Below are 27616 nucleotides of genomic sequence, written 5' to 3'. Positions count from 1 at the left end.
TATTTACTTTGGTTTGTTTTAAACCTGCTGCCTGTTAATTTCATTTGGTGACCCTCGTTCTTGTGTTATGGGAAGGAGTAAAAAGTTCTATTCACTTTTTCCGCACCAGTCATGATTTGATAGGCTGGAATCCTACCCCCTCAGTCCTCTCTCTTCCAGTCTGTGCAGTCCCCGCCTTATTTGTCTCTCCTCGCGTGGCAGCCGATCCAAACCCCTCACTGGCTTGCTGCCCTTTTCGGAGCCTTTTCCAATGCCAAGAGCTCTCTTGTGAGCCGGTGAGCCTCTGCCCTCAGTGTTCAAGCTGTGGGCATCCCATGGATGTATGCGGAGGCCGTAGGGTAGTCATTGTAGCATGGGAGGAGAGGGGTACGGGTGATGTCAGAATTGCTGAGAGGCAGAGCTGTGTTTCCTGAGGGTGGGGGGCATGGAGACTGGCTTTGTTCCTGTGGGAGGTAAGAGGAAGGCCGCTCTCCGTGGGCTGGAGGGGGTGAGGGAAGCTCCCTGCACTCATGCAAGCCTTCTTCCAGCTGTCCTGCCGTGTGTCCTGGGGGAGATGGGCTGTGGAGAGGAAGGCGAGTGCGCAGAGCAGCAGGGTGCAGACTGCAGATGTGTCCTTGGGGTCCGGCATCCCTCCCAGTCCTGCAGCCCCTGCGTAGCCTGCCCCCGTGTCTCCCTCCGCCCTCCCCACTCTGACACGCCAGAGACGCAGGGCCTCACCGTGTCTGCTGTGCCCTGTGTTGTGTGGGGCAGGGCCGGGGCGCTGGGGTGTTCCCTTTGTGCACCCCTGGGGCGGTACAAGCTGCCTGTGGCGCTGAGGGACTGTTCTGGCCGACGCCGAGGCTCTCCCGGGCCAGGGGTGCGAAGGAAGCTGGTGCAGCACGTCTAGGCTGGGGAGACTGAGGCAGCCTGCGGGCCCTTGGTGTTACAAGAAGGGCACAAAAGCAGCACAGTGGGCCCAGAGTCGGGCCGCCATCCCTTGCGTGGCCCCGTGGGAAAGGAGAGGGGGAATGGGCCGTGTGTGGCAGCCATCGCCCATGTGCTGGCTGTAGAAACAAGTCAGCTGTGCGCCCCAACATGTCCGGGAGTAACAGCCAAGGCCCCAGGAGCTGCCCAGGCACAGCACCGCTGCATGGCTGAGCTTGCCTGGCTCTCAGCGGGGTGAGCCCCGTGCGAGATCCATGCCCGCTCTGTGCACGTGGTCTGTGGCTGAGAAGCGAGTAGCCGCAGGTTTTGCAGGGCTCTCGAAAAGCTGCAGCTGCAGCGGTGTGTAAAACGCCATTGCGGGCAAGGCCTCGGCTTTGTTGGATGTGCTGGGAATATCGTCCCATCCTTGTCTCTTTTAGTCTCGGCCGAGAATTTACAGAAGAATTTGGATCAGATGAAGAAGCAGATTGCAGACCTGCAGCGCGATGTCGAGAATTTCCCCGCTGCCACGGACAAGAAGGACAAATTTGTGGAAAAAATGAGCATATCCTTTCCCCCTAGGACCGTGGGGCCCATGCGTACTAATGCAGAAGGGAGGCCAGGCCGTGGGGAGCTAGCACGTGCCATTCCTGTGGGAGAGGACGTCTCTGACATGGTCTGGGGCCAGGCGTGTTCGTGCATGACCGAGGGGATCCCTGGTTCATCGTTTAGACTCCCTGTGCCACAGGAATCGCCGCTGTGCCAGGTCCTTGGTGCTGCATGCAAGGGGATTCCCCGGATCCTGGGCACTTTGCAGGGTGCTGGCATGTGCCCCAGGCGGGTGACGGTTGGCATGCAGGGCATCCCTGTGCTGAGGGTGTTATGCTTATAAGAAGCACAGGGGATCTGTGTCGGGAAAAGGCACCGCGCCGCGTTTCTTGAGAATACAGCAGAGACGCAGTTAGCACAGACACGGACACGGCCGTCCTGCAGATGGTGCGTAGTGACCGGTCCACGGTGGCTCAAGTCAGTCCTACTGGCCAGGCAAGGCTGAGTGAGGAGTCGGGGTTCCTCTGAGGCTTGGCTTGCAGGACTGAACCCGGAGTCCCGTGGCCAGAGCCCCCCTTCTTATCCATGTCGGTTCCCGTGGGGGTCTGTGGGTATTGCAGTGTCAGGCTGCCGTCCTCCACCCGTAGGAGGTGGTAGTCTGTGGTGTTGGGAATTACCCTTTGATGGGGAGTGTCAGGCTGCCCGGCCTTGTCTCGCTCTTGGGGGGTCTCTGCCTGTCTCCAGGGTTCGTCAGTGCTGCCAGTTTAATTCAGCCTCAAGATAGAGTGCGTGTTTCCTTGTTATCTTCAAAGTGCCCCTTCTTCTTGATCACCTGGGCATCCGTGCTGGCTGCCACTCGCACCGCGCCATTGTACGGCGGGCCAGACAAGATCAGTAGTTTCTAGAAGACAGCTTAGTGCTGCAGACATGGGCTGCCCCTTAGCGTTACAACTGAAGGGGGAGCAGGGCCTGGCAGTGACATCTAGCCACGAGACCGAGAGAGAAGGAGAAGCTGCCGAACTTAGAAGCAAGTCATTCTCCATGGGATCACGCTGCACCCTGCAGCCCAGGCCCCAGTGCTGACCCATGCGAGAACACACGGGGCTGTGCTGGCAGCGCTCACAAGTCATTCTCCATGGGATCACACTGCACCCTGCAGCCCAGGCCCCAGTGCCGACCCATGCGAGAACACACGTGGCTGCGAGGGCAGCGCTCACAAGTCATTCTCCATGGGATCACGCTGCACCCTGCAGCCCAGGCCCCAGTGCTGACCCATGCGAGAACACACGTGGCTGCGAGGGCAGCGCTCACAAGTCATTCTCCATGGGATCACGCTGCACCCTGCAGCCCAGGCCCCAGTGCCGACCCATGCGAGAACACACGTGGCTGTGCTGGCAGCGCTCACAAGTCATTCTCCATGGGATCACGCTGCACCCTGCAGCCCAGGCCCCAGTGCCAACCCATGCGAGAACACACGTGGCTGCGAGGGCAGCGCTCGCTCCAGGGCACTGGCTGCCTCAGGCGTGCTGTGAGGGGGGTTGCGACGTGGATCCGCCCTGTGGCCACGTGGCCCACGCAAGGGCTGTGGGTGCGCTGTTTGTAGGGTGGTGGCCGGGCTCCGGCTGCAGGATTTCTGGGGAGCTGTCGGGGTGGGGGCAGCAGGGAGGGGTGGTGCACCGCAGGAGGAGCAGCATGGTGCGTGGAAGTGCAGTGCGTCCCATGCACAGTCTCGCCTACAGCTCCCTGCTCCCCCTGAATGCACACACTGACCCTGGGGCCCCCGGGACCCCGTCCCCGCTTCTTGCCACGCAGGCAGAGAGGGGTGTTTAGCGGGGTTCGCCTCCAGCAGCACCTATCCCAAACTCTGACGCCGCAAAGCTGGCTTTCCCGGTGCTCCCACCCCTCCTCAGTCGGCACGATTGTCCCGCGCCGACGGCCAGGGGCTGCGTCCCACTGCCTGCGCCCCATGGGAGGGGTGAGGTCACACTCCGGTCAGGGCAGGCGCCCCTCTAGTCTCATGTTTCCCTCTGCCCTTCTCCACGATCCTCGCGTGCCTCCCGGCTGGCTGCCTGCCCTTGCTTTGAGAGAGATGGAGGCGGGCTTCAGCTGTGTGCGTCCGCGCAGACTAGAGCCATGTCCTTGCTGGTGCGTGTTGGTGGCTGTCTCCGTAGCAGACTCGGAGGCAAGCCAGACTCAAACGCTGCCTGAGGTGACCCTGCAGGCCTGGCCCCCCCGACAGGACCCTGAACCCCAACAACCCTGCCACCCCCTGAGGAAAGGGTACTGGGCACTCCGGTGCCATCCCTCACCTGGGGGTTCCACAGAGCAGCTGGTTGTAACCTTGACTCTCCGCTTGCACCTCTTTGTGCGGGACGCGCAGGAGCAGTATGAAAAGCTGCGAATGATGCACTCGAACATGGAGAACCTCTACAAGGAGATGGGCCAGTACTTCCTGTTCGACCCCAAGAAAGTGTCTGTGGAGGAGTTCTTCGTGGATCTGCACAACTTCAGGAACATGTTCCTGGTGAGCACGGGGCCTTTCCTGGCTCAGCGCGTCCCACCCTGCACACCCCTCGGCGTGACCTTTCCTCCTCTTGTCTCTGCCTGTCCAGCAACCCCCCCAGCCACTTCCCAAACCGCTGTTCCTCCCCTTTGCAGCAAGCTGTCAAGGAGAACCAGAAGCGGCGGGAGACAGAGGAGAAGATGCTCCGAGCGAAGCTGGCCAAGGAGAAGGCGGAGAAGGAACGACTGGAGAAGCAGCAGAAGAGAGAGCAGCTGATAGACATGAGTGCAGGTACGAGAGGCTGGGGAGGGCAGCAGAGGTTCTGGGCTGACTGCAAAGCTGGAGCAGCAGTACAGGTGGGAGGGGTGCTGGAGCCCGCTGCTGGGGGGGTAAGTGTGTGCGCGCCTCGGCTTTCAGCAGCAGTGGCTTCAGGGTTGGGTTGATCCGGACGCATCCATCCCCCAGCGCTGCACAGGCCTTCCCTTCCCTTCCCTTCCCTTCCCTTCCCAGCCCGCCAGCCACCCTGTAACGTGAACGCACCGCCCAGAAGGGAGGGGGCGGCCTGTGTTCCTTCCCCGCGTCTCTGCTCGCTCTCTTGCAGGGATGGGGAAAGCACGTCTGGGTTGGAAACCTGTACAGCAGGCCCTGTGTGTCGGGCTGGCACAGCCGGGGGAGTGTGGCCCCTCCAGCCGGCTTACCCTGGGCGGCTCCGGGGGGCAGCGCCGTGGGGCTCAGGCAGGCATGTCTGGCACCCGTTCCTGGGGGGTAGGTTGCTCTGCGCGCCGCTGCCGTTCCCAGGCAGTGGGAGCCGTGGCAGGGCCGGCGCATGGAGGCCCCCGGGGCCGCAGGGATGTGGGACCAGAGAGCCGATGTCCACCTGCTGCGCCGGTGGCCTAGCAATCCCGCAGGCCAGATGAAGAGCTCTGACCGGCCAGTTGTGCGGCTGCTCGGAGAGATCCAGGTGCCGCCCGGCTGCTTAGCAGAGCGCCCAGAGCCAGGGCTTGTGTTGCTCCTGCCACGTCTCGGGGCACATCAGAAAGCGATTCCCCACGTGCAAGGAAAAGATTAGCAGAAACGTCGCCCGTGGGCCGCAGCCAGGTGGCCGGGATTCCCCCGCACAGGCCGGTAAAAAGTCAGAGAAGACCGGACCCCTGAGCTGGCCGGGATTTTCTGATGGTTTTCCCTGGCCAGGAGGTGAAAATGCTGGGTACCTGGCAACCCTCCAAACACTCAGCACCCGGCCTCCTCTCCCCTTCCCGGCTCCCAACACCCCCAGTGCTCAGCCGCTCCCGCTCCTGCCCCCGCGCTCGCTCTGAAAGGGGTCACGTGGGCTTATTTACATTTTTTTTCTCAACAACTTTGGTCTCTTCCCACCCCCCCCCGCCCCCGTTCTTTTCCCCCCCTTCAACAGAATTTTTTCCTGGTGTTTTTCAGGGGGGGGTGCGGTATTTTTGTTTCAACCATCTGGCAACCCTAGCCGTAGCCGCCTCCGCCTCCCTCCCCCATCTCTCTTGCCACCTCCTCTTCACTTCCAGATTGGCACCCGCTGTGGTTTCCATTCCCGCTCTTCTCATAGACCCCAGCCTGTCCCGACCACGCCTGCTGTTCCACTGACCAGAGCACCCGGCCGGGGACACAGTGCAGAGCAGCCGGCAGGCTCCGTGGGCCCAGCTTGGGAGACACTTCCTGGCACTGTCATTTATGTCCCTTTTGTCACAGCCACGAGCCCTGCTGCTGCCTCTGTGCATCTGCTAGAACGCACCCTCCAGTGCGCTCCCCGGCGCTTAGCCAGCTCCTTGTCCCTCTGTGGGATCCCCAGGCATCCCCGTGCCCTCTGCTAGGCTCGTGGGCCGAGTAGTGACCATACTCGGAGCCTGCATCCGCCCGGCAGACCTGTCCTCTGTGCCCAGGAGCCTGTAGCCCAAGAACGAACGCCCGTCTCCAGGAGCTCTGGGGCGGGCCCCGCGACGGCTGGCACAGCCGGCTGTGTGCTGTGTGCTGCCGGACGCATTCCTCCTTCCCGCATATGGACTCAGTTACCGCCCATCCCCCTGACTTCCTGCCTCCCGCTCCATTTCCTGAGCGTTCCCCTTCCTGCTGCCTGGGGGAGCGTGTGTGCAGTAAACTCGCCTCCCTTCTCCGGCTGCGCTCGTGGGCTGCCCAGCGAGCCCGCCCTGGCGCCTGCAGAGAGGGGCCTTGGGGAGCTCTCGGGTGGCTTTCCCCAGCCACTTGCCAGCTCCCCAAGTGCATCTTAATGGCTTGCGGGGTGAGCTAGAGCGGGATCCCCACCCCTTCGCCGCGTCTTCCCAGCCCAGCAACCTCTCGGCTCCCCCTGCCACTCCAAAGAGCCGTGGCTGCTTCCCCGTTTCCTCCCAGGATGTTTCTTCTGCAGCCCCCGGGGCTCCCCGGAGAAGTCGGGGGCTGCGTCCCCTCCCCGTCCCGGGGTTCCCCGAGAAGCCGGGGGCCGCGTCCCCTCCCCTCCCCTCCCCGTCCCCGGGGTTCCCCGAGAAGCCGGGGGCCGCGTCCCGTCCCTGGGGCTCCCCGGAGAAGCCGGGGGCCGCGTCCCCTCCCCGTCCCCGGGGTTCCCCGAGAAGCCGGGGGCCGCGTCCCCTCCCCGTCCCCGGGGTTCCCCGAGAAGCCGGGGGCTGCGTCCCCTCCCCGTCCCGGGGTTCCCCGAGAAGCCGGGGGCCGCGTCCCCTCCCCGTCCCCGGGGTTCCCCGAGAAGCCGGGGGCCGCGTCCCGTCCCCGGGGCTCCCCGGAGAAGCCGGGGGCCGCGTCCCCTCCTGGTCCGGGGGAGCCCAGGGGTGCAGCGGCTGCAGTTTGATCTTGTCTGCGAGCTGCAGGAGGAAACTGAAATAAGCAAATGTCCAGGCTGGCGCGCGCCGTTTCCTCCCTGGCACGTTGCAGAAGGGAGGCCTGTGCTGAGCGCGCCCCGCTCCTTCGGTCATGGCCCCTCCGGATCCCCCGGCTCCTCGCTCGCTGCCGGAGGCTCCAGGCCCCCGCGGGAAGTGCACGAGGCGTTGCTGAGGGCTCGTGCTGCTGCTTCCTTCCCTCCTGGGCCGTTCTGCCGCTCCCAAGCCCAGCTAAGGCGTTGCCCCGAGAGCAGAGGGCGCTATCAGCCGGGTGTGCTCTGCTGTGCTGGGAGAGCCGTGCCCCTCGGGGCCTTCGCCAGCACCCCAAGGCGTGGCGGTCCCGTGTTCCTCGGGGCGTCTGGCCCTGGCTAGCCCTCACCCGGCCCGTGTCTTCCCACCCCTACTAGCCCTGCGTGCCCCTCTGTGCCCCTCCTCGCCCCTTAGGGCCGTGCTCCCTGGCTGCTGCGGTGCCTTTCCCAGCCCCGAGACGCCTTCGCTGCTCCGCTGCACAGCTCACGTGGGCCCGCCCCTCCCCGGACTGAGCCCCGGATCGCAGGGGGGAAGCAAAGGCTCCCCACGTGCGCTAAACCCTGGCTGGGGTCAGCTTTCCAGAGGGAACAAGTTCCCAAGCCAGGGCCCCTTGCAGACCCTGCCCAGGGCACCCCACAACCGGCCCTGGCGCTAGAGAGCTGCCCCGGGGCCACGTGAGGAAGGGCACTTAGTGCCATGGGCCGCTGGAGGGCCAGGGGCTGCCCCGGGGGCTGAGGCTCTGAGCTGGACCAGTGGGGACGTGGCTGGGACAGTCAGTTCCTCAGGTGGCCTGGAGCCGGGTGGGCCCTTCCGCCAGCAGGTGGCGCCGTGCGCAGCGAGTGGCGCCCTCGGCAGCCGCCAGATGTTCTAATGTGATTTATAGATTTCGGTTCATCCGGAGCCGTTGCCATGGGAACAGATTTGCAGAGTGCTCGTGCCTTCGCTGTTAACCCCGTCAGGGCCAGGCTGGCTGCAGGGGCAGAGGGGGACGCGAGGGACTCCCCTCGCTCCGCATGGCGGGAGGCAGGCCCCTGGTCTCGGGGCGGGAGTGTGGGCGCTGGCGCCAGCTGCCTGGGGACCAGCCGGCCGATTCGGGGAGACAGGACTTGGCCCTGGCTCCGTTTCTGGACAGCTGGAAACTGGCGCCCGGGGCCTCTTGCACCAAACACCCCTTCTCCCAGGAGAGAGGGGCTCTCGCAGGCTTCCTCCCACTGCCAGAGTGCGGGGCCCCGCGGGGCCGGGGGCCGAGGGTAGCGGGGCCCCGCGGGGCCGGGGGCCGAGGGTAGTGGTGCTGCCCAGCCTCGCTTCTACAGGCGCTGGCGCAGGGTCTGCCCACAGTCACACGCTCCTTGCTCGGGCGTCAGAGCAGCGGGGGGGCGTGAATGAGGCTGGAAACAAGCGAGCCAGGCAGGCCCAGGGGAGGCCGGAGCCGGAGGAGGGAGCTGGCTCTTTGACAGCCGCTCTGGCACGGTCTCTGAATCTTTCCGCTCTCCAAGGCCCCAGCTGCCTCTGATCGCGGCCTCCGAGGTTTTCCCTGCAGCCCATCCCCCAGCGCCTTTGGCAGTCAGCCTGGGGGGAGGGGGGTTCCCCAGCCCTGCGCCGTGGCCAGCACCTGCCCTGCCAGTGCTGGGTGCGAGGAGAGCCGTGCTGCTCCTCTGTGCCTGGGCGCCCCCCGGCGCGAGGGAAGCAGGGGGCAGCCGCTCTGGGCCCATAAGAGCTGGCTGGAGGAGAGGGGTCTAGGCAGTCCTGAGCCGTGCTCCCGCCGTTCTGTCAGCCCAGGGGGGAGGGAAGAGGCCGGTGTCGGGAGAAGGGGGCAGGTTGGGCTGGTCCCGTGGGTGGGAGGACGTGGCAGAGCCGGCCTGAGCCGTGTCCCCGTTCGTGTCCCTGCAGAGGGCGATGAGACCGGGGTGATGGACAGCCTGCTGGAGGCCCTGCAGTCAGGAGCAGCGTTCCGGAGGAAGAGAGGCCCGCGCCAGGGTAAGTTGGGGTCGGCTGGGCCCGTTACCCTTCCTTCAGCAGTGACCGGAGGCGCGTGCGGCCCCCGTCCCAGGCGCTGATCCGAACGGTTCGCCAGAGACGCTGGGTGCTGCTCCTTGCACGCCGCGCCTGCTCGCTCCAGGGACCCGCCGGCCGCTTGACCCCGGTGGCCTGGAGCTCCGCTGGGGGCAGAAGGGAGGAACGCGTGGGCCAGACGCTCTGGCGAGCTGCTGCGGGGGCCAGGCCCGAGGAGCACGGCCCCGGGCCAGCAGGTGGAGAGGAGGCGGCTGATGCCGTGAATGGGAGGAGAGCGCGCGCATGTTGGTGTCCTGCGCAGGGGGATACAGAGGCCATGGGAAGCAGATTCAGACCAGCTGGGCTGGCAGAGAATCGTCTGGGGCTCGCCTGTAGCGGGGCAGCTGTAGAGCAGAGCTAGTTAGGGAGGGTCGAGTGCTTGCTCACGTCCAGGCCACGTTGGGGGGCCGGGCCCCTCTCCCTCGGCAGGATCCGTAGGGGCAGCTCGTGGAGCGGTGCCCTCGTGGTGCAGGATGAGGGAGGCCGCATGCTCCCCGCCCCCGGGCTGCTCCAGCGTTGCTCGGCCTTCCTTCAGGAGCTTGAGCTTCCCGCCACGCCGGCGTTCGCTCCACGCTGACCACTTGTCCGCCAGAGGGGACCACAGACGCTGGGGTCAGCCCCACCTGGCAGATCTTGGCTGCCAGGGACCAGCTGTTCCGGATACAGACCAGTGCTCCGTGTCGGCAGCTCAGCCTCCCAGGCGCTCGGTGCTGCCTGTGTCTTTGGCTGCAAAGTGGCTGGCCCCGTGGCATGCCTGGATCCCGGGGGGTTTCGCTCAGCGTCAGGTGTTTTAGGTGGGCCGGTGGCCTCAGCGTCTCATCCCTCTCCAGTGCCTGCAGCCTCGGGGGAGAAGACCCCCAGATCCCTGTGGGCAAAGGATCAAACCATTGAACCATCCGCGAGCATTGTGGGCCCTCTGTGCCGTGCTGGCGGAGGCGATCACGGACCCCTCCCCCGTTCCTCAGGGTGGCTTCAAGGCACGCGAGGAACTTCTGAAGAGCGTCGCCCCCGTGCGTGGGGGGCGCACAGCTGACGTGGCGTGGGCACGAGCAGCACCTCTCAAAGGACACAGGCAGCGCGGTGACCCGCAGCGCACCAGGGCGGCTGCGGGCAGATGTGGGCCAAGGACGGGCCCGGGGCTCCGGAGTGGGGGGGGGTGACGCTGGCTTTGGAAAACGCCTGCTCCTCCGAAGAGCCCTCTAAGCAGCCGCGAGGGAGGGGCAGGTGGGGCGAGGCCTCGGTGGGTCAGACGCGGGTACACAGCTCCGTTCTGGGGTCGGGGGTCTCGCTCAAGCGGCAAGCGCAAGACACGCCGGTGGCCCTGGAGCAGACACCGTGTCGCTGTGAATCCCTCCAGAGGGAGGGGCGCGCCTCCCCTACGTCTGCTCCGCGGGAGGGCAGGTTCCCAGCTGCCTTGCAGTGAGGGAGGAAGAGAGACGCCTGCTGAGCGAGGGCACTGGGGAGAAGGGCAATCCGTGGCCCTGGGAGTCTGCACGTTCCTGTGGAGCCAGCCCACGTGGGACGGGGGCTCCCGAGGGTAGAGCAGGCTGGGAAGTCCTGCCGTGCAGTCGATGGGCCCGTGGAGAAGAGGCCAGTGCCTGGCGACCGTGGGCAAGTGGGGAAAGCGGAGGCGGCAGCGGATGAAACCGAGGGGATGGCTGGGGGGGAATTAAGTGATAATTCCTGAGTCCATCATGGGAAGCTGCAGAAATCCAGGGCCTGGTGGCCGGGGCTGACGGTGAGACGTCCCTGAGCTGATCAGTCCCGGAGTCGGTGACGTGGGCGCGGGTGGAGGCTCAGCCGGTGGGAACAGGCGTAGTGTCCCCCGGTGCAGAGGGGCCAGGCCAGGCTGCAGGGTGCTCGTCCCCCCAGTTTGCTCACTGGTGTGGGGCAGGGAATTGCCGTCAGCTTCCTACGGCACCAGCTGCTTCCTGCACCAGGGGTTCTGGGTCTTGGGCAGCCCTGGTGAGAGCAGGAAGGGAAGGTGACTGCAGGGGAAGCGGGGCTGCCTCTCCACCTTTCCAGCTGACACAAGCGGGGCAGGCCTGGCTGGAGGCCGTTGTAGGTGCTGAAGGGTCACTGACGGGCCGCGGGGGGAGCTTGGCTGTGAGGAGTCTTGCTCGGGTTCTGGGCTTAGAGGCTGTCCCCAAGAGCTCCCCTTTGCCTGGCTGGGTCCCTCCCCTGCTCTCTTGCTGCCGGACGCCGGCTCGGCTCTGCCAGTCTGTGGGAGCTCGCTTCCTGGGCTCGTGCTGCTCTGGGCACGCTGGGAGCTGTTGGCGTGTTTCCTGGCCCGGGTCGCCCCTCCCCGTGACTTGCTGTGGCTGCGGAAGAGCCGAGGGGTCAGTGTGGGGTCTGTTCCCTGGAACGTGAGGGACTGGAACTGCCGACGGGCCTCTGGGGACGCGAGGCTGCCCAGGGCTGGGGCCAGCCCACGTGCTCAGCCAGGAGGCAGGCTGCCCACGAAAGCCCAGTGTCCCTGCCGGGGGCTGTGCGCCTGGCCCGTAGCCTCGGCTTTGTCCACGAGTTGGGCTGCGCTGCTGCAGTCTCCCTGCGGCGTGTTGCTCCGCCACCTGCTCCGGGGGCTGGAAGTAAGAGAGCGGAGAGCTCGGTCAGGCGGGGCGAGGGCCTGGCCTGCACCTCCGAGGCCACGTCCCCACGCCGGGGGCAGCGCCAGACAAGGGCCCGCATGTGGGGCAGAAGCGCTGCCGGGGTCTCTGCTCCCCTCCCCTCCACTCCACAGCAGCCTTCCTTCCAGGGCTTGCATCAGAGCCAGCCGAGAGCCTAGTGTCTGCTTAGAGGCGCTAACAGCCAGGTGGCCGGGCTGCTGTGCGGGTCCATGGCAGAGCACCTGGAGACCTGCTGTTCCCCACAGCCAGGCTCTGCTCTGCTCGGCTGACCCAGCGGCCGCTCTGCGCACGGGGAGCCCCTCCCGCCTCCGTCAGGCCCGCGGCGCTCCCCCTCCCCGCCCCGGCACGGGGAGCCCCTCCCGCCTCCGTCAGGCCCGCGGCGCTCCCCCTCCCCGCCCCGGCACGGGGAGCCCCTCCCGCCTCCGTCAGGCCCGCGGCGCTCCCCCTCCCCGCCCCGGCACGGGGAGCCCCTCCCGCCTCCGTCAGGCCCGCGGCGCTCCCCCTCCCCGCCCCAGCACGGGGAGCCCCTCCCGCCTCCGTCAGGCCCGCGGCGCTCCCCCTCCCCGCCCCGGCACGGGGAGCCCCTCCCGCCTCCGTCAGGCCCGCGGCGCTCCCCCTCCTCGCCCTGGCACGGGGAGCCCCTCCTGCCTCCGTCAGGCCCGCGGCGCTCCCCCTCCTCGCCCCGGCACGGGGAGCCCCTCCCGCCTCCGTCAGGCCCGCGGTGCTCCCCCTCCCCGCCCTTCCCAGCTAGGTGTCTGAATGCGAAGGTGCCCGGAGGCCTGGGCCGGCCCTACGTGATCTGGCCCATGGACTGGCTGCAGGCAGGCGCTGGGTCCAGCAGGCCACTCTGGCAGGGCTGGGGGCGGAAGGGTGCCCCCCGCAGGACCTGACCGGTGCCTCTCTCCTTTCCTCTCCCAGACTCTCTGCTGTCACTCTGTGAGGTGGAGGAGGATGCGCCTGAGCGGGTAACACGTGGCCCTGTTGTTCCCCCCCCCCGCAGTGTGTCCCTCCCCCCGCCCCCCCGTGCGCCGCAGGCAGGGAGAGGCAGACAAGGAGACGGGCGGGGATTGAAATGGGCCTTTTCCATGGTAACGGGGACGGGTTTGACTCGCTGCCTTTTCCTTCCGCCTGCCTCTGAAGCAGGGTCCAGCCAGCCCCGGGCACTTTGCTCTCCAGGTTTGGCCCCAGCAGGGTCGTCTCTTGCTGTCTGTCTCCTCCCTCCTCTCCTTTCCTGCCAGCATGTCCCGGGCCAAGTCTGGTCCTGCCACCCCGTGCATGGCTTCAGTGATTCGTGCTCCCCGCCCAGCCAGCCAGCACACCGCGGAGCCCTGGGGGTGGAGAGCGACGGGACTGGGGTCGCTGGAAGACTCGTGGGCTGACCGAAGGCCAGGTGCCTCCTTGGGGAGCAGGATCTGTCGCCCCGAGTGCAGGCCCGGGTGCAGGCCGTGGCACAGCTGTGCCCTTCCGAAGGGAGCGCAGGAAGGGCCCTGCCAAGTTTGTAGCAAGGATAAGCCATTGATCAGTGGATTTAGGCAGGGAATGGGGTGGGGCGGAGGTGCGCACGCCAAGAATTTGGGAAGTGCTCGAGGGCTGCACTCCTCCAAGATATGAATGGAGGAGGTGCGGGGTCTGGGGGCAGGGGATTGGGGGGCAGGGTCTAGCAGGGGATGTGGGGGGGGAGGGAGACGCTTCCCTGGGCGACTCCCAGCCAGCAGCCCAGCAGGTTCCCTGTCGTCCATGCCCTGGCAGGCGGCTCGGAGCAGCTGACTAGGGGGTGGTGAGATCTGAACAGCTGCAAGCCTGAGGGGCGGGGGGAGGACTCTCCCATTGGCTGGAAACTGGGCAGTGGGAGCTGAGTGTGCTAGGGCTCCCGGGGGCTCGCAGCTGTCCAGACAGGCCGGGCCCTGCCGCAGGCTGCTCTGGGGGGGGGGCGCCCGCGGGCCGGATCCGGTGGCTTGGCAGGCGGCTGCTTCCGGTAGAGGCAGAGATTGCAGTGGTGAGAAGCGGGTGGCACTCGACCTGAGGTCTCCAGCTCTGATTGGCAGTGTGGATGGGGGGCTGACAGGGACAGGCCTTAGAACGAGCTGTGCTTGCCCGTCACATTGGGGGCGCGTGGTGTCCGAAGCCAACGGCTGCCTGGGAAGCTGCCACGCAAGGTCGGCAACCAGCATCCACGACAGCATGTCAGCAGCTGCTTTGTTTTCCTGTGCGCGTCCCCCTGCCTGAGCGAGTCCCCGCACGTGGAGCACGCTTGAGTGTGTGCACGTATCACAGCAAGACTGCCTGCACCAGCATGTAGCACACGAGGGCATCTGGGGGCACGAGTCCCATGGTCTTCTGGTGTGTGCGTGTGCACCCCTTGTGGTTAGTGAGTGGGAGGGCCGGCCTGCGTGTGCACCCCTCGTGATTCGTGAGTGGGAGGGCCGGCCTGTGTGCGCACCCCTTGTGATTCGTGAGTGGGAGAGCCGGCCTGCGTGGGCACCCCTTGTGGTTAGTGAGTGGGAGGGCCGGCCTGTGTGCGCACCCCTTGTGATTCGTGAGTGGGAGGGCCGGCCTGCGTGCGCGCCCCTCGTGGTTCGTGAGCGGGAGGGCCGGCCTGCGTGCGCGCCCCTCGTGGTTCGTGAGTGGGAGAGCCGGCCTGCGTGCGCGCCCCTCGTGGTTCGTGAGCGGGAGGGCCGGCCTGCGTGCGCGCCCCTTGTGGTTCGTGAGCGGGAGGGCCGGCCTGCGTGCGCGCCCCTCGTGGTTCGTGAGCGGGAGGGCCGGCCTGCGTGCGCGCCCCTTGTGGTTCGTGAGCGGGAGGGCCGGCCTGCGTGCGCGCCCCTCGTGGTTCGTGAGCGGGAGGGCCGGCCTGCGTGCGCGCCCCTCGTGGTTTGTGAGTGGGAGGGCCGGCCTGCGTGCGTGCCCCTCGTGGTTCGTGAGCGGGAGGGCCGGCCTGCGTGCGCGCCCCTCGTGGTTCGTGAGTGGGAGGGCCGGCCTGCGTGCGCGCCCCTCGTGGTTCGTGAGTGGGAGGGCCGGCCTGCGTGCGCGCCCCTTGTGGTTCGTGAGTGGGAGGGCCGGCCTGCGTGCGCGTCCCTCGTGATTCGTGAGCGGGAGGGCCGGCCTGCCTGCGCGCCCCTCGTGGTTCGTGAGTGGGAGGGCCGGCCTGCGTGTCTCTCTGCTGTCCGGAGCGGGCTGCCCGGGCGCGTCGGTGGTGTGTGTTCGGTGCAGTGTCCGCCCTGCGAGAGCCGCGTTCCCCACCTTGGCCATTCCGTGTCCTGGAGCTCACGTGTGTCATTCCTGCAGCGCGCCAGCCGTCCCACCTCTCCCCACGCCTGGCAGGGCCAGACCGGGCTGCGTCTCACCGTCTCTTCTCTTGCAGCGAAGCGGAACGCCGGCTGCGCCATCACCTCCCTGCTGGCCTCGGAGCTGATGAGAGACGACGCCCTGAGCACGGCAGCGAGCCAGGCGCCACAGAGCCACGCGGTGGCGGGCGGCGGGGCCCGCGATGAGAGCATGGAGCTGCTCGGCCGCTCGAGCTAGGCTGGCCCGGCGCGGGACTGGCAGTTTTACAGAGGAAGCAACACACACTGGGTCACTTTCAATGGTCGCGCGGGCGGAGGGCGCCTGCCCGCCTGCTTCGGGGCTGCTTGTGCCAGCTTGGCCCTTCTGGCTGCTGCCTCCCTCTCCATGCGACGCCAGGCGCTGCGGGGCGGGGGGCGGGCCAGGCGCTGCGGGGCGGGGGCCGGGCCAGGCCTGGGGGCTGCCAAAGCAGGAACGTTCCAAGCTGCCTTAACCCAGACTTCTTCGCTTTGGCTCTGGGGACGCTGCTGGCCCCATTTCCGAGGGGCTCCTCCAGCCGCGGGCGAGCCCCTGCCCCGCCCATCGCCTGGGCAGGTCAGGCTGGCTGGATTTGTGCTCCCAGCGGCTGTTTCTTCTGGCCAAGCACCCCTGGGCTTCCCCCCGGGCGTGAGGCAGGGGCTCGCCAGGCCCGCACCCCCACCCCCACCCCCACTGCTTCTCCTCGCCCCCTTGGCCTGCTCTATTTATTGCGCGTCCCTCGGCTGAGCCCTTCCTGCCCCGGGCTTGAGGGCGCCGCCCCGCCGGGAAGGGGCAGCTGCCTCTGCATGCAGCGGGGCCTAGGAATAGGGCGCTGGGTGCCCCGCGTGGCCTGGCCACAGGACTCGCCTGGGGCGCCGGGCCCCTCCTCGCGGCGGCCATGGCACCGGGCGCAGCCCCTTGGGCTGAGACGTCACTTTGCAAATGTCTCTATTTTTGTATCAGAGTCTGTTTTAAAAGGAAATTTGAATGTAAGATAAAAATATCTGAACCATCTGCATGCTGTGCCGTGGGCTCCCCGCCCTGCGCCGCCTCCGCCCGGCCCTGTGCCCGCTTACTGCCTGGCGCAGGCTCTGGCCGCGCCGTGTCCTGCGCTGGCTCGTGGTTCCTGGGGGCGGCGCTAGCGGCTAATGGCTTTGTGCTGGGCGTGGGGGCGCAGCCCTGCCCCGTGTTGGGGGGGCTGCTGGCGCAGTCGGGGGAATGTCTGTAGCGCGGCTTCGGGCCCCGTGCACCTCGCTGCGGCCACGCTCGCGCTGCGTTCGCCGAGGCTGCTTGGGGCGCGGGCTGGGTCGGGCGCCTCTGCCCCTCTTGCGCCTGGGAGCTCTGCGGGCAGGTGAGCTTTGCATGCGCCTGGCCAGCCATAGCGCCCGCCCTGTGCCCCCTCCCGGGGCCTGGTCTCCAAGCCGGTCACGGATCTGCCCCGGTTGCCACACTTGGGAGCGAGTCACGGGCCCCTCGTGGCCATTGTGCGCTGCCCGGGGCACTCTGCACCCGCCTGGTCCGTGAGAAAGGCGGGGGCTGCGTGCTCGGGGAGAGCAGAAGGGGCCCTGCGGACGCTGGCGGTCGCTTGCCCTGGGGCCCCAGACGTTGCGGGGGGGTAGGGGCGGTTCCACTGCCCCCGGGTCCCACTGGGCTCTCAGCCACGGTCGGTTCAGTCTGTGGTGCTGTCACGTCTCCGGGCCTGTACCCTGGCGGCTTGTTCGCACTGGAAACGTCAATAAAACACTGGAGCCTCCGCCTCTGCCTCCGCCTCGCGACAGCCGGGGGCAGCTCGGGCCCTGGGTTCGTGTGTAACAGGCGGACTCCGCGCCCCGGGCTGCTGCTCCTCTGGCACCGTCCGCCCAGTGGCTCACGCCGGGAGCCGGGATGTTCTGGAAGCTCCGGGTTCCCCCGTCCCGGCGCGGGCCCTGCTTTCAACAGCGAGTTTGCTGCCTCTGGCCCAGCGCGCCGGACTCCTCGCTCGTCTCAGCCCGAGTCCCCAGGCCGGGGCCGCCGTGGGGCTGCGCCGAGGGGGACGCGGCCGGGCAGACGGGAGCCCCCACGGGAAGCGCTGGGGATCCGAGGGGCTTTTCCTTTAGTCCCTCCCCACGAGAGGCCAGACTAGCAGCCTCCGGCGTCCCCGTTCTGCGCTAGCGGCCTGCCCCCGGGGACTTGGGGCCCTGCTGCAGTGCGGGAGGGGAGGGAGATAAATGTGGCACCCCTAGTGCTTCCGTCCAGCACTGGTGAGACCCCCCCCCCCCATGCTGGCCTCCCTGGAAAGAGGCCTCAGGCTGGCCAGGAGCAGGGGATGCCCACAGGCCTCTTGTGCCAACGTGCAGGCTGTGCTGGGGCAGCCCCACCCGCCAGAGGTGGGCGCAGATCAAAGCCTCGGGGCTGTGGCCCCACAAGGCCCAGCGCACTTGGCTGGGGCCCAAGCTCTGAACCCTGCCACTTGCCCCGGGTGTCCAAGACCCCGGCTTGCCCCGCGTCCTGGTGCCAGCCCAGCTCCCGCAGCTCTGCTACCGCCTGGGCTCTGCCTGGGCAGCAGCTTCTGCTTCGGGTCCTTCCTGCTGCGCGGAGCTTGGCCACCCCCCGCCTGCCTGCAGCGCCCCAGCCACGGCGAGGGCAGAGACCAGGGACCCAGCTGTGAGCAGGACGCACTGGCCCTAAACTCACCCCCCCGCCTCCAGGTTGCCATAGGCCAGCACCTGTAGGAAACGTCAGGGCAGCGCATGGAGCCAGCCTCCAACTCTCCCTGCCGCGTCCCCGCAGCCGCCCGGCGCCCGGAGCTGGCTGGTTCTGGGGAGCGTTAGCCTGCGGGCTAGAGCCTGGCTCACTGGGCAGGCAGAGGCTGCTGCATCCCCTGTAGCCAGGCAGCTCCAACCCCCACCCCTACCCCCAGCTCTTGGGCCTGGCCCAGCCTGGTGCTGCTTGGGGCCCAGGCCTGCTTGTCTCCCCTGCCCCTGCCCCTGCCCCTAGCGCCTGGGAGCCCCACCCTGGGGTCCCCGCTCACCGGGCGCAGAGGGCTTGTCCCGGCTGCCGGCCTCCCCTGCCCCCCTTCCCCGGCTTTTATCAGCCCCGTGGGGCTTTGGCAGCGCCTGTCGCTGCCGCCTGCTCCTGAGGGAACCTGGCCCCGCGTCTGGGATGCACCGGGGTGAAGCCCCTTTGCCGGCTCCCCCAGCACCTCTCGTGGCTGTTCTGGCTGCACGTCCCCCCTCGCCTGTTTTACACCCGCCCGCAGTCGCCAGACTCGCCACCCTCCTGGCCCCGGCCCCAGCCCCGTGTGCCGCGCCAGGCCGAGGATGCTGGACGAGGGGCCTGTGTGACGGCGCGTTGGGGTCCCCCGTCTCCTGCACCCCGAAATGGCACAAACAGACTGCACCAGCCAGTGGAATTGAGGGTGGTTTATTGCTCCTCCAGCACAGCGCAGCACAGATGTAATCTGGTTACAGGAACTGGGGCTGAGAGGCCTCAGTGCCCCCTTGAGATGGGGGGATCCCAGCCCCCTCCCCAGCTCCTTCTCCCCTGCTTTCCAGCCAGGAACTAACTAACTCTCTTCCAGCCCTGCCCCCCAGCCAGGGCAGCCTCCACCTTCCTTTGTTCCTCTCCATGGGGGGTGTCTGGCCACTGGTTTGCAAGTGACTCATCCTGTTTTGCTGGGTCGTGGTCCCCACGGCAGCCAGTGGGGGTTACCCCAGAGCCAGCAGCAGGTACCCCCACTACGTCACAGCCTGCGACTGGGCCCCTCCCGCCCCCTGCTGTCACGTGTCCTGGCAGATCCCTCGGGGCGGCTCCTGGGGGCTTCGAGGGGCCGTGGTGCTGCCCGGGGCTCTCTGCTCGGAGCTCCCCCGTCCTGCCCTTTGACCCGCCCCCGCCCGGTCTTTATCATTTGTCCCCCAGACTCAGTTGATCCCTGGTCCAGTCGTCGCTCCCGCAGGCGGGGGGAGGGGCTTTTAAAGTGGGCGGGGTCAGCCCAGCCCTGGGCTCAGCTAGAGTCTCTGCAGCCGGCTCGGCCCAGGAGGCGAAGGAGCGATTCTCCATGTTGCCCCCTGCCAAAGCTGCGGGGGGGGGTCGCTCTGTGGCCCCCGGCCCCGCCCTGCCTGCCTTAGCCCCAAGTCACTGGCTAGCGCGGGAGCAGCCCACACGGCTGAACGCAGCGGGCCGAGAATGCGACGCATCCGCCGCCTGGGCGGGACCAGCAGGGGCGTAGCCCCCCCGTCTCGTCACCCCCACTTCCCAATGGTTCAGCCCGTCCTCCCCTCCCCGCCCCCGCCTTGTCCCTGCTGCCGCCCTTGGCTCCAAGTCCTACAGCGTCCGCGGGGCCAGGCCGGGAGCGCGGCGCTGCCCGGGGACCCACGAGGGCAGAGCCGCGCTGCTGGGTTCCGGCGTGCAGGGAGCCTGGGCCGGGCCCTGCTTGGGCTCCGTTCACGCCTGTAGGAGAGTCGCCCGCGGCTGGGCCATGGCACCTCCCCTCCACGAGCTGCCTACGACCTGACAGCGCCAGGGTCTGCTCCAGCTCTCGGGGGGGGGGTCCCTGCAGCCCCTCGGTCTCAGGCCGGGAAGGCCGGCCCCACACAGGGCAATGCCCCACAGGGCCCGGCTCCAGCCTCCATGGAGCTCCCCTTTGTCCTGGCGAAACAGGAGGAGCAGGACAGGGCTCTGGGAACTACCCTCCGCTTCCTGGGGTCCCAGACCGGGCCCGTGGCCCCAGCTCGAGGCAGGGATCCAGGTGTGGCCAGGGGCTCCTCTGCCAGCGGAAGCGTCCACGCTGCAGAGAGCTGGTCTGGGGCCGGCGGAGCTCTGTGTCTGGTGCAAATTCCTGGCTCCTCTGGGTCTCGAGTCAAGGCCAGGCCTGGGCGCTGGGTCAGGCTGCAGCGGACGGGCTCAGAGCGGCTGGCGCTGGGACAGGAACGTTTGTGGCCCCGCAGGAAGGCCGAGCCGCTGGCGTGTGTCTGTGGCGGCCGCGCAGGGGTTGGGATCGCAGCCGGGATGAGCCGCAGGGCGGGTCTTCCCTCCTGAGCATGAGGGGGCCAGGTAGGGCCCTGCCTCCAGGAAAGCTGCTGGGAGAGTCCCCAGTGCGGGTGCCAGGGCGGCCTGGGATGGTCCCTGAAGAGCTGGGAAGCCCCATTGGGCTGGGCTAGCACCAAGTCACTCTCCTGCCCCCCGGCCCCAGGAGGGGCTCAGATCACTCGAGCCCGGTGGCGGGGGGGGGGGGGAGATACTGAAGGGCAAAGAGGAAGCCACCTTGTGCCCCCTGCTGCGCTGGGCTCTGGCAGCGCCTCCCCAAGCGCCGTGAAGCTGCGGTCGCACCTCACCGAGAGCCGGCGCATGTCACCGCTGCCAGGCCCGGAGCCCTGGGCACTCCCCTGCAGGGTGCCAGAGACCGGCCAGCCCCTTCCAAGCCCCAGAAGGGCTACACTGCCTTTGCCAAATGCCTGGCTTGGGGCGCGCACCCAGCCGCCTCCACGGTGGCGCCACAGGCAGCGGGCACTGGATCTCTGGGGAGACAGGTCTGTGCAAGCCCCGCTCTAGGCCAGTGGTGAAAATGCAGCCACGTGTGAGCAGACAGCACATGGGATGCAGGAAGTGATGCATGACAGGCCACGTGCGAGCAGACCGCACGTGGGAGTGGGAGATGGCACACGACTGGGGATGGAATGGCACCAGGCATCCCAAAGACAGCAATCAGTGCAGCACGGAGCTGCACAGGGCCTGGCTCTGGCAGCCTGTCCCAGGCCCTGCTGTGCAGAAGGAGGAGGAGGCTGGAGATATGTGACCCTGGGGATCCAGCTAGGTCAGGCCCCGTCTGTGACTCTGCCTCAGTTGGGCACAGCACAGCCCATGCAGGGGAAGGGGTCCCGGATTGGCAGCCTGATTGCTTGTCCCACGGGTGAGAACTTTGGCTGCCCCATGGAGGACACGGCCCAGAGGCTCTGCTACCGTTGGAGGAGAGCTGCTGGCGAAGCCAGTGTCAGCAAGTGGGGCCAACATCCTCTGGCCTGCAGCCCACCTGCGTGTGGGGCATGCACAATCAGGGCGCTTTGCACGGAGCGAGCCAGCCCCCAGCGTGCACAATCAGGGCGCTTTGCACGGAGCGAGCCAGCCCCCAGCGTGCACAATCAGGGCGCTTTGCACGGAGCGAGCCAGCCCCCAGCGTGCACAATCAGGGCGCTTTGCACGGAGCGAGCCAGCCCCCAGCGTGCACAATCAGGACGCTTTGCACGGAGCGAGCCAGCCCCCAGCGTGCACAATCAGGGCGCTTTGCACGGAGCGAGCCAGCCCCCAGCGTGCACTATCAGGGCGCTTTGCACGGAGCGAGCCAGCCCCCAGCGTGCACAATCAGGGCGCTTTGCACGGAGCGAGCCAGCCCCCAGCGTGCACAATCAGGACGCTTTGCACGGAGCGAGCCAGCCCCCAGCGTGCACAATCAGGGCGCTTTGCACGGAGCGAGCCAGCCCCCAGCGTGCACAATCAGGGCGCTTTGCATGGAGCGAGCCAGACCCCAGCGTGCGCACAAAGATGTCAATGAGCAACATGCAGCCAGTCCAGTGCAAGCTATTCCCCTCCATCCCATCCCATCCCATCCCATCCCCACTGTTCCTCACAGCCCTGCCTCCAAGCGCACCGTCCCTTCCCCCCAACCCCGGCCCGTCTCCTGTGCCTCCCCAGCGCCTCACTAATCTGCAGTTCCCTGGTTTGTCCTGGCCGCCCCTGCTGCTTCCTGCTACCAAGTCTCCTTTCGCGCTTCCCTGGCTCCCCCGCTGCCCCCATTTCTGGGCCTGCTCAGCCCTCGCTTGCGGGTCAGGAGCCGCTCCTAGACCCACCCTTCAGACGGGGGGGCTGCTCCTAGAATTTCAGCCCCTCACAGTTGAGAACAAAACTTAACCCAGCGTCCTATGACGCAGCCCCTTGTGTGTTTCTCAGCCCCTGGTGCGGGCGCGTTTCCCCAGCCCTTGGCCCCGGGGCCGCGCAGATGTTCCCGGGGGTGGATCTGGCCGTGTGGAGAGTTCCTGCTCCGAGGGTGACAATCTCTGCCGGGGGGCCGGGGGGGGGCGTCTGGCCTGGGTTGGCGCTGGGCGAAGGCGGCGGAACCAGCGACTCGGCGCGTGCGGAGTCAGAGGCGCGTCTCGTGTTCCTGTCGCTCTGGCGAGCGGTGCCTTGAGCCCGGATCCGCGCTGCCAGCCACCTCCACGGCCACTGAGCCCTGCGGCTCGGCCGGGCCCCCCTCGCCCCGGCTCCCAGCAGGACTCTCCCTGGCAGGGGCTGCCACCTGTTCCAGGGCTCCAGGCCCTTCGCCTCAGGCCCCTGGCTTCACTCGCGGGAAGGTGGCAACCCCCAGCCCCCCCCCCCAGAACAAGCCTTTGCCTTGACCTCCACCGGCTCCATCTGGGCCTGGCCCCGCCGGGCTCCGCCTTGCAGCGAAGGTGGGTCGGGCCCTGCCACTGAGCCTCCTGGGAGCTGGGCGCAGGCCCTGCCAGAGCCTCCCCTCCGGAGCTGCCCCAGGCCGGGGCCCAGCCGTAGCCTGTGCAGGTCGGTGAGTCCAGCTTTGGCCACCAGCTGCCAGCGGGGATGGGCTGCTCCTCCCAGGGACCACCTGGAGCAGACTCTGCCCAGCCCGCGTTCCCTCCGGCCCCTGCGCCACAGTCCTGCCCTGGGGGCGCTGCGGGCGGGGGCTGCTCCCGCCCACCCGGTACCCGTCCTGGCACGTTACTGGATGCCCCCGTGGGGGGTGTTTGCCCCACAAGTTGGGCCGTGGGGCCGCGTGCGGTGTCACACGAAAGCTGGTGTCCTACGGGCCCTGCGTGCGCCACCCACGTGCCTGTGCAATATCCCTGCGCGGTTAGACCCGCACTCTGGGCTGAAGCTGGATGATTGAGGCAGCGCTTGGCCAGGAATGCTCAGCCCGGGGCCAGTGAATCTCTAGGTGCCGATACAACCTGAGGGCCAGGCCTGAGTCAGCGAATCCCCCACTGCCGGCTTTGGGGCCAGGCCTTCCACTGAGGTTTCTCCTCTGGCAGCTGGGTGCCCTGGCCAGGCAGGCTGCTGGCTGCTCTGTGGGGCCGTTCGCAGGCGTAAGGGAAGAGCTGAGGGAGCAGGCGCTGGTCTCCCCCGGCCCTGGAGGGGCCCTGGCCACTGGGCTAGAGAGGAACTCGCCCATGGGCCCCGAGTCTTGCGCTGCACCGGTGGAGCAGCTCCACGCTCCGAGAGGTCAAGAGCCCTGAGCAGAGCATCGGGCAGGGCTAGGAGCCAAAGTACCTGGGTGGGGCATTGATCTTACCCCCCCGTCCTCTCCAGTTCACAGCTGGCTCAGAATCCCCTTGAATGACTGTGCAGAAAGGCAAGGACTTGAACCCAGGCGGGCACCCCGACCCCAGGGCTGGACAGACGGACAGGGCTGCTGGGCTGCGCCTCCACCTCTGTCCACCAGCCAGCCTCCCTGCTGCGGAGGCCTGACTGCTCTGCTCGGAAGAGTTTCATTGCCACTCTCCAGCCCTAGCTCCATGCCCCGCCCCCCCACCCCTCCTGCTCCAATCTCCCCTCGCGCCCTCCTCCTTCTCCAACCCCCCCTCCTGCTCTAACCCCCCTCGCGCCCTCCCCCTCTGCTGCTCCAACCCCCCCTCGCGTCCTCCCCCTTCTCCTGCTCCAACCCCCCCCCGCTCCAATCTCCCCTCGCGCCCTCCCCCTTCTCTTGCTCCAACCCCCCCTCTCCTGCTCTAACCCCCCCTCGCGCCCTCCCCCCCTCCTGCTCCAACCTCCCCCTCCCCCTCGTGCGCGCGCTGCAGCCGGGCTGCCAGGGCTTTTCCTGCAGCTGTTGCGCTGAGGCCCCGCAGCTCCAGAGCGTCGCTAATTGAAGCCAGGCGGCTCCAGGAGCCCGCACGCAGCCGGGGGGGCCGGAGACAGGCCGCGCTGTGGGGCTGAGCCGTGTGCAGCCGGGGGGGCCATGGGCAGCGCACGAAGCGATCGCTGGCCGCGAGCAGGGGGAGGGGCCCCTGTGGGGGGGGGGGGCTAGTCCTGCTTCCAACCCGCGGGCGCGGAGGACAAAGGGGCGCCCGGAGCGTTGCACCACGCGCGTGACCGGCTGGTGCCCTGCCTTGCTCCGCCCCCACAGCCCCAGTCGGGGGCGGGACCGTAGCGCTCTGGCCACTAGGGCTGCTGGCCAAGGCGCGTAGTGACCGTGGGCTGGAAATACCAACGCGCAGCGCAGCCGGGGCTCGGGGCGCTGTTCAGGAGGCCCCGGGCCAGCAGGCCGAAGTGACTCTCCTCCCCCTCCGCCCTCGCACGGGGGGCGGGGGGCGCCTCACTGCGCCGGCTCTGGAAGGAATCCGCCTGCTTGGAAGCCAAGACACTGGCAGCTCCCCAAGGACAAACGTCTCCGAGTTTTTCTTGGCTCCGCGGGCTGTGGCCAACTTCACCCAGCCAGGGGGACCGGCCTGCCCTTGCATGGGCCGCACCAAGCCGGCCCCGCACAGGCCCATCGCCGGACGGACACCCCGGCACGCCTGCCCTTTCACCCCGTGGGCACAGGCCGCTGCACCAGGGCGAGGGCTGGCTGCCCAGCACGGTTGCGTGGCCGGGGAGAGGGAGGGAGAAGACACGCGTGTCCGCGGGACGAGCACACACCTGTAAATGTGCGTGTGCACACGTACTAGCATGTTTATCCCTATGGCCTGTGGGACGTGTGTGTCTGGCTGGCCACGTCCTTGGGCCACGGCAGATGGGAACGGGGCAATTCACACTAATAATGCAGAAAAGGCCAAGTGGCCTATAGATGCGTCTGTTCTGTCGTGGGGGAACTACACAATCCCGCCGGGGCCATGTCACTAGTGGCTCGGGAGGGTGGCACGCAGCAGCGCCCAATTCGCCAGCAGCAGGGGCAGATACTGGCCAGCGGAGCGTTCTCAGGGCTGGTCGTGTGCTCCTGGACTCGGAGCCCGGCTTCCAGTGCGTCCTGGGCACGAGGCTGGCAGAAATCGGACGTGGTGCCAACACTTGAAAGGGTGCATGGGATGCACCGGTGTCCGACATCAGCCTTGCACAAGACAATGGAGCCGCTGCTCCCGGGCTGAGAGAACTAACGGGACGCCCTGGTGCCAGGCTGGCGGCAGGCGTCCGCTCATGCCAAGACCCTCAGGTCGCAGCGGAGCAGGGCAAGGCCAGGCGGGGTCCCGGCGGGCAGCCTGTTAGACGAGGTAGTGGACTTGCAAGGGCGGGCGCAGCTTTCACTGAGGCGGGCGCGTTGCTGCTTTAAGCCCACGGTCAGGCCCGTGTCCTACACTCCTGGGTCCAGCTGGCTCTGAAGCTCCAGGGGCTGGAGCGACCCGGCCACACGGCGAGCGAAGTAACTTGTGACCCTGCCCCAGGGGCTGCTGTGGGAGGAAAGCCACCGCCCGGGGGGCAGCAGGGAGGCGTGGGCCTGACTGGTCTGCAGCAGCACCTCCTGCCCTTGGCAAGGGCCAGCCCCTCCGCCGGCGGGCACAGCGTGGCCCCCTTCTCCCCAGTGGCGTTGGCTGGCCGCTCGCCTCGGTGCCCGGCTCAGCTCACAGCATGGAACCGCCCTCCGGCCGTGAGCAGGCCTCGGCGGGGCCCACCACGCAGGGCGGCGGTGGCCTCACTGGGGCTCGGGCAGATGCCAGCCCCACCATGCCGGGCCGAAGCCATTTCGCTCTCAGGGCTCCCGATGGTCTGGGGCCACGTGCAGTTGCCTTTAGGCTCCCCCCTCATGGCCACGCGCCCCACCCCCGCTGCTGTGCTCCCCTCCGGCCCGCTCCTAGGGCCAGGGCTGCGCCGGAGCTGGGGGCGGGTGCCTGGACAGCCAAGGACACGGCTCCTGTCTCTCCCCCTCCCGCCATGCCGCCCCAGGGCCGCGCCCAGCCTGAGCGCAGAGCGAGAGGTCACGGTTTCCTGAAACCTGACCCCTTCCGCACACTGGCCTGTGGCGGGCCTCACCGTCCACCCACCGCTGTGCCTGCTTCGCAGGCTGGGCAGGACGCCCCCCCCCCCCGGAGACACACACAGAGCCCCCCAGGTAGCCCTGCACACAGCCGCTCCCCCCACAGACCGTCCCAGCTATTCCCCCACATACACCCCCCCACCAGATAGCCCCACACAGAGACCTCCCAGGTATTCCCCACACACAGACACCCCCCCCCCACACACACCAGATAGCCCCACACAGAGACCTCTCAGGTATTCCCCACACACAGACACCCCCCCCACACACACACCAGATAGCCCCACACAGAGACCTCTCAGGTATTCCCCACACACAGACACCCCCCCCCACACACACACACCAGATAGCCCCACACAGAGACCTCTCAGGTATTCCCCACACACAGACACCCCCCCCCACACACACACCAGATAGCCCCACACAGAGACCTCCCAGGTATTCCCCACACACAGACACCCCCCCCCACACACACACCAGATAGCCCCACACAGAGACCTCCCAGGTATTCCCCACACACAGACACCCCCCCCACACACACACCAGATAGCCCCACACAGAGACCTCCCAGGTATTCCCCGCACACAGACACCCCCCCACACACACACCAGATAGCCCCACACAGAGACCTCTCAGGTATTCCCCACACACAGACACCCCCCCTCACACACACACCAGATAGCCCCACACAGAGACCTCCCAGGTATTCCCCACACACAGACAACCCCCCCCACACACACACCAGATAGCCCCACACAGAGACCTCTCAGGTATTCCCCACACACAGACACCCCCCTCACACACACACCAGATAGCCCCACACAGAGACCTCCCAGGTATTCCCCACACACAGACACCCCCCCACACACACACACCAGATAGCCCCACACAGAGACCTCCCAGGTATTCCCCACACACAGACACCCCCCCACACACACACCAGATAGCCCCACACAGAGCCCCCCAGGTAGCCCTGCACACAGCCGCTCCCCCCACAGACCGTCCCAGCTATTCCCCCACATACACACCCCCCCCCACCAGATAGCCCCACACAGAGCCCTCCCAGGTATTCCCCACACACAGACACCCCCCCCCCCACACACACCAGATAGCCCCACACAGAGACCTCCCAGGTATTCCCCACACACAGCGCCCCCCCCCCGCTCTCCTCACACAGACCGCCCCAGATATCTCACCCACCCACCCCAAACACAGAGCCCCCCCCCCAGATACCCCACACAGACACCCCCCTGCTCCCATTCCCAGCCCAGCGCCCTGCCAGACTGCGCTCATCAGCGGAGGAGGGGGAGGGGGCGAGTCTGTGGACCAGGGTTCGAGGCCGCGCCTCAGGCTGGGCAGAGGGACGCTCCCACGTCTCCCCCCCCCCGAGGTGGGCAGAGCTGCGGGCGGCGGCCGCCCTGGGCCTGTGATGGCCCCACGCGTGGGCCTGTCCCCCTTTAGCAGCATTTGGTTCCAGCCGCCCCCCAGCTCCTCACTCGCACCAGCTGGCTCCCTGCAGGCCCAGGAGCCCAGCAAACGTGCCAGGCCCTTTGTCGGCAGCCTGGGGCCTGGGGACCGGCCAGTCGATCGGGATCTCCCGGCACATCCTGGAGGCCCTGCCTGGTTGGGCTGGGAGGAACGTCAGCTGCCCCTCCCCCACTGGCCTGCTGCTCCTGCCGCTGCCTTGGAGCTGCCCCCGGGAGACGCCTGCCTGCTGTGCGGGGGGGGGGGGGGGGCGCTGATTTCACGCTGGCCCCCTCCCTGTGCCCCACGGCCCAGAGTGAGGGGCGGGGCCTCGGAGAAGGGGCGGGGCGGGGTATTGGGGTTGCAGTAGCGCCTGGACTGAGCTACCTTC

General features: G+C 67.7%; 1 protein-coding gene across 1 annotated transcript in view; it reads left to right on the top strand.

Moving 5' to 3' along the window:
• DIAPH1 (diaphanous related formin 1) overlaps positions 1–15827 on the top strand; it is a 109101-nt gene extending 93274 nt beyond the window's left edge. Inside the window, exons 24-28 of the mRNA XM_089769607.1 lie at positions 1344–1468; positions 3812–3976; positions 4111–4246; positions 8728–8814; positions 14875–15827. Of these exons, the coding sequence (XP_089625733.1) occupies positions 1344–1468; positions 3812–3976; positions 4111–4246; positions 8728–8814; positions 14875–15035 (674 nt within the window). The 3' untranslated portion in view covers positions 15036–15827. The remainder of the gene's footprint in view (positions 1–1343; positions 1469–3811; positions 3977–4110; positions 4247–8727; positions 8815–14874) is intronic.
• The last annotated feature ends 11789 nt before the right edge of the window (positions 15828–27616 follow it).

The sequence above is a fragment of the Pelodiscus sinensis genome, chromosome 16 (assembly GCF_052426305.1).
Source record: "Pelodiscus sinensis isolate ZL-2025 chromosome 16, ASM5242630v1, whole genome shotgun sequence".
Lineage (NCBI taxonomy): Eukaryota > Metazoa > Chordata > Testudines > Trionychidae > Pelodiscus > Pelodiscus sinensis.
The sequence above is the reverse complement of the archived record's forward strand: the minus strand, read 5'-3'. Positions and strand labels throughout refer to the sequence as shown.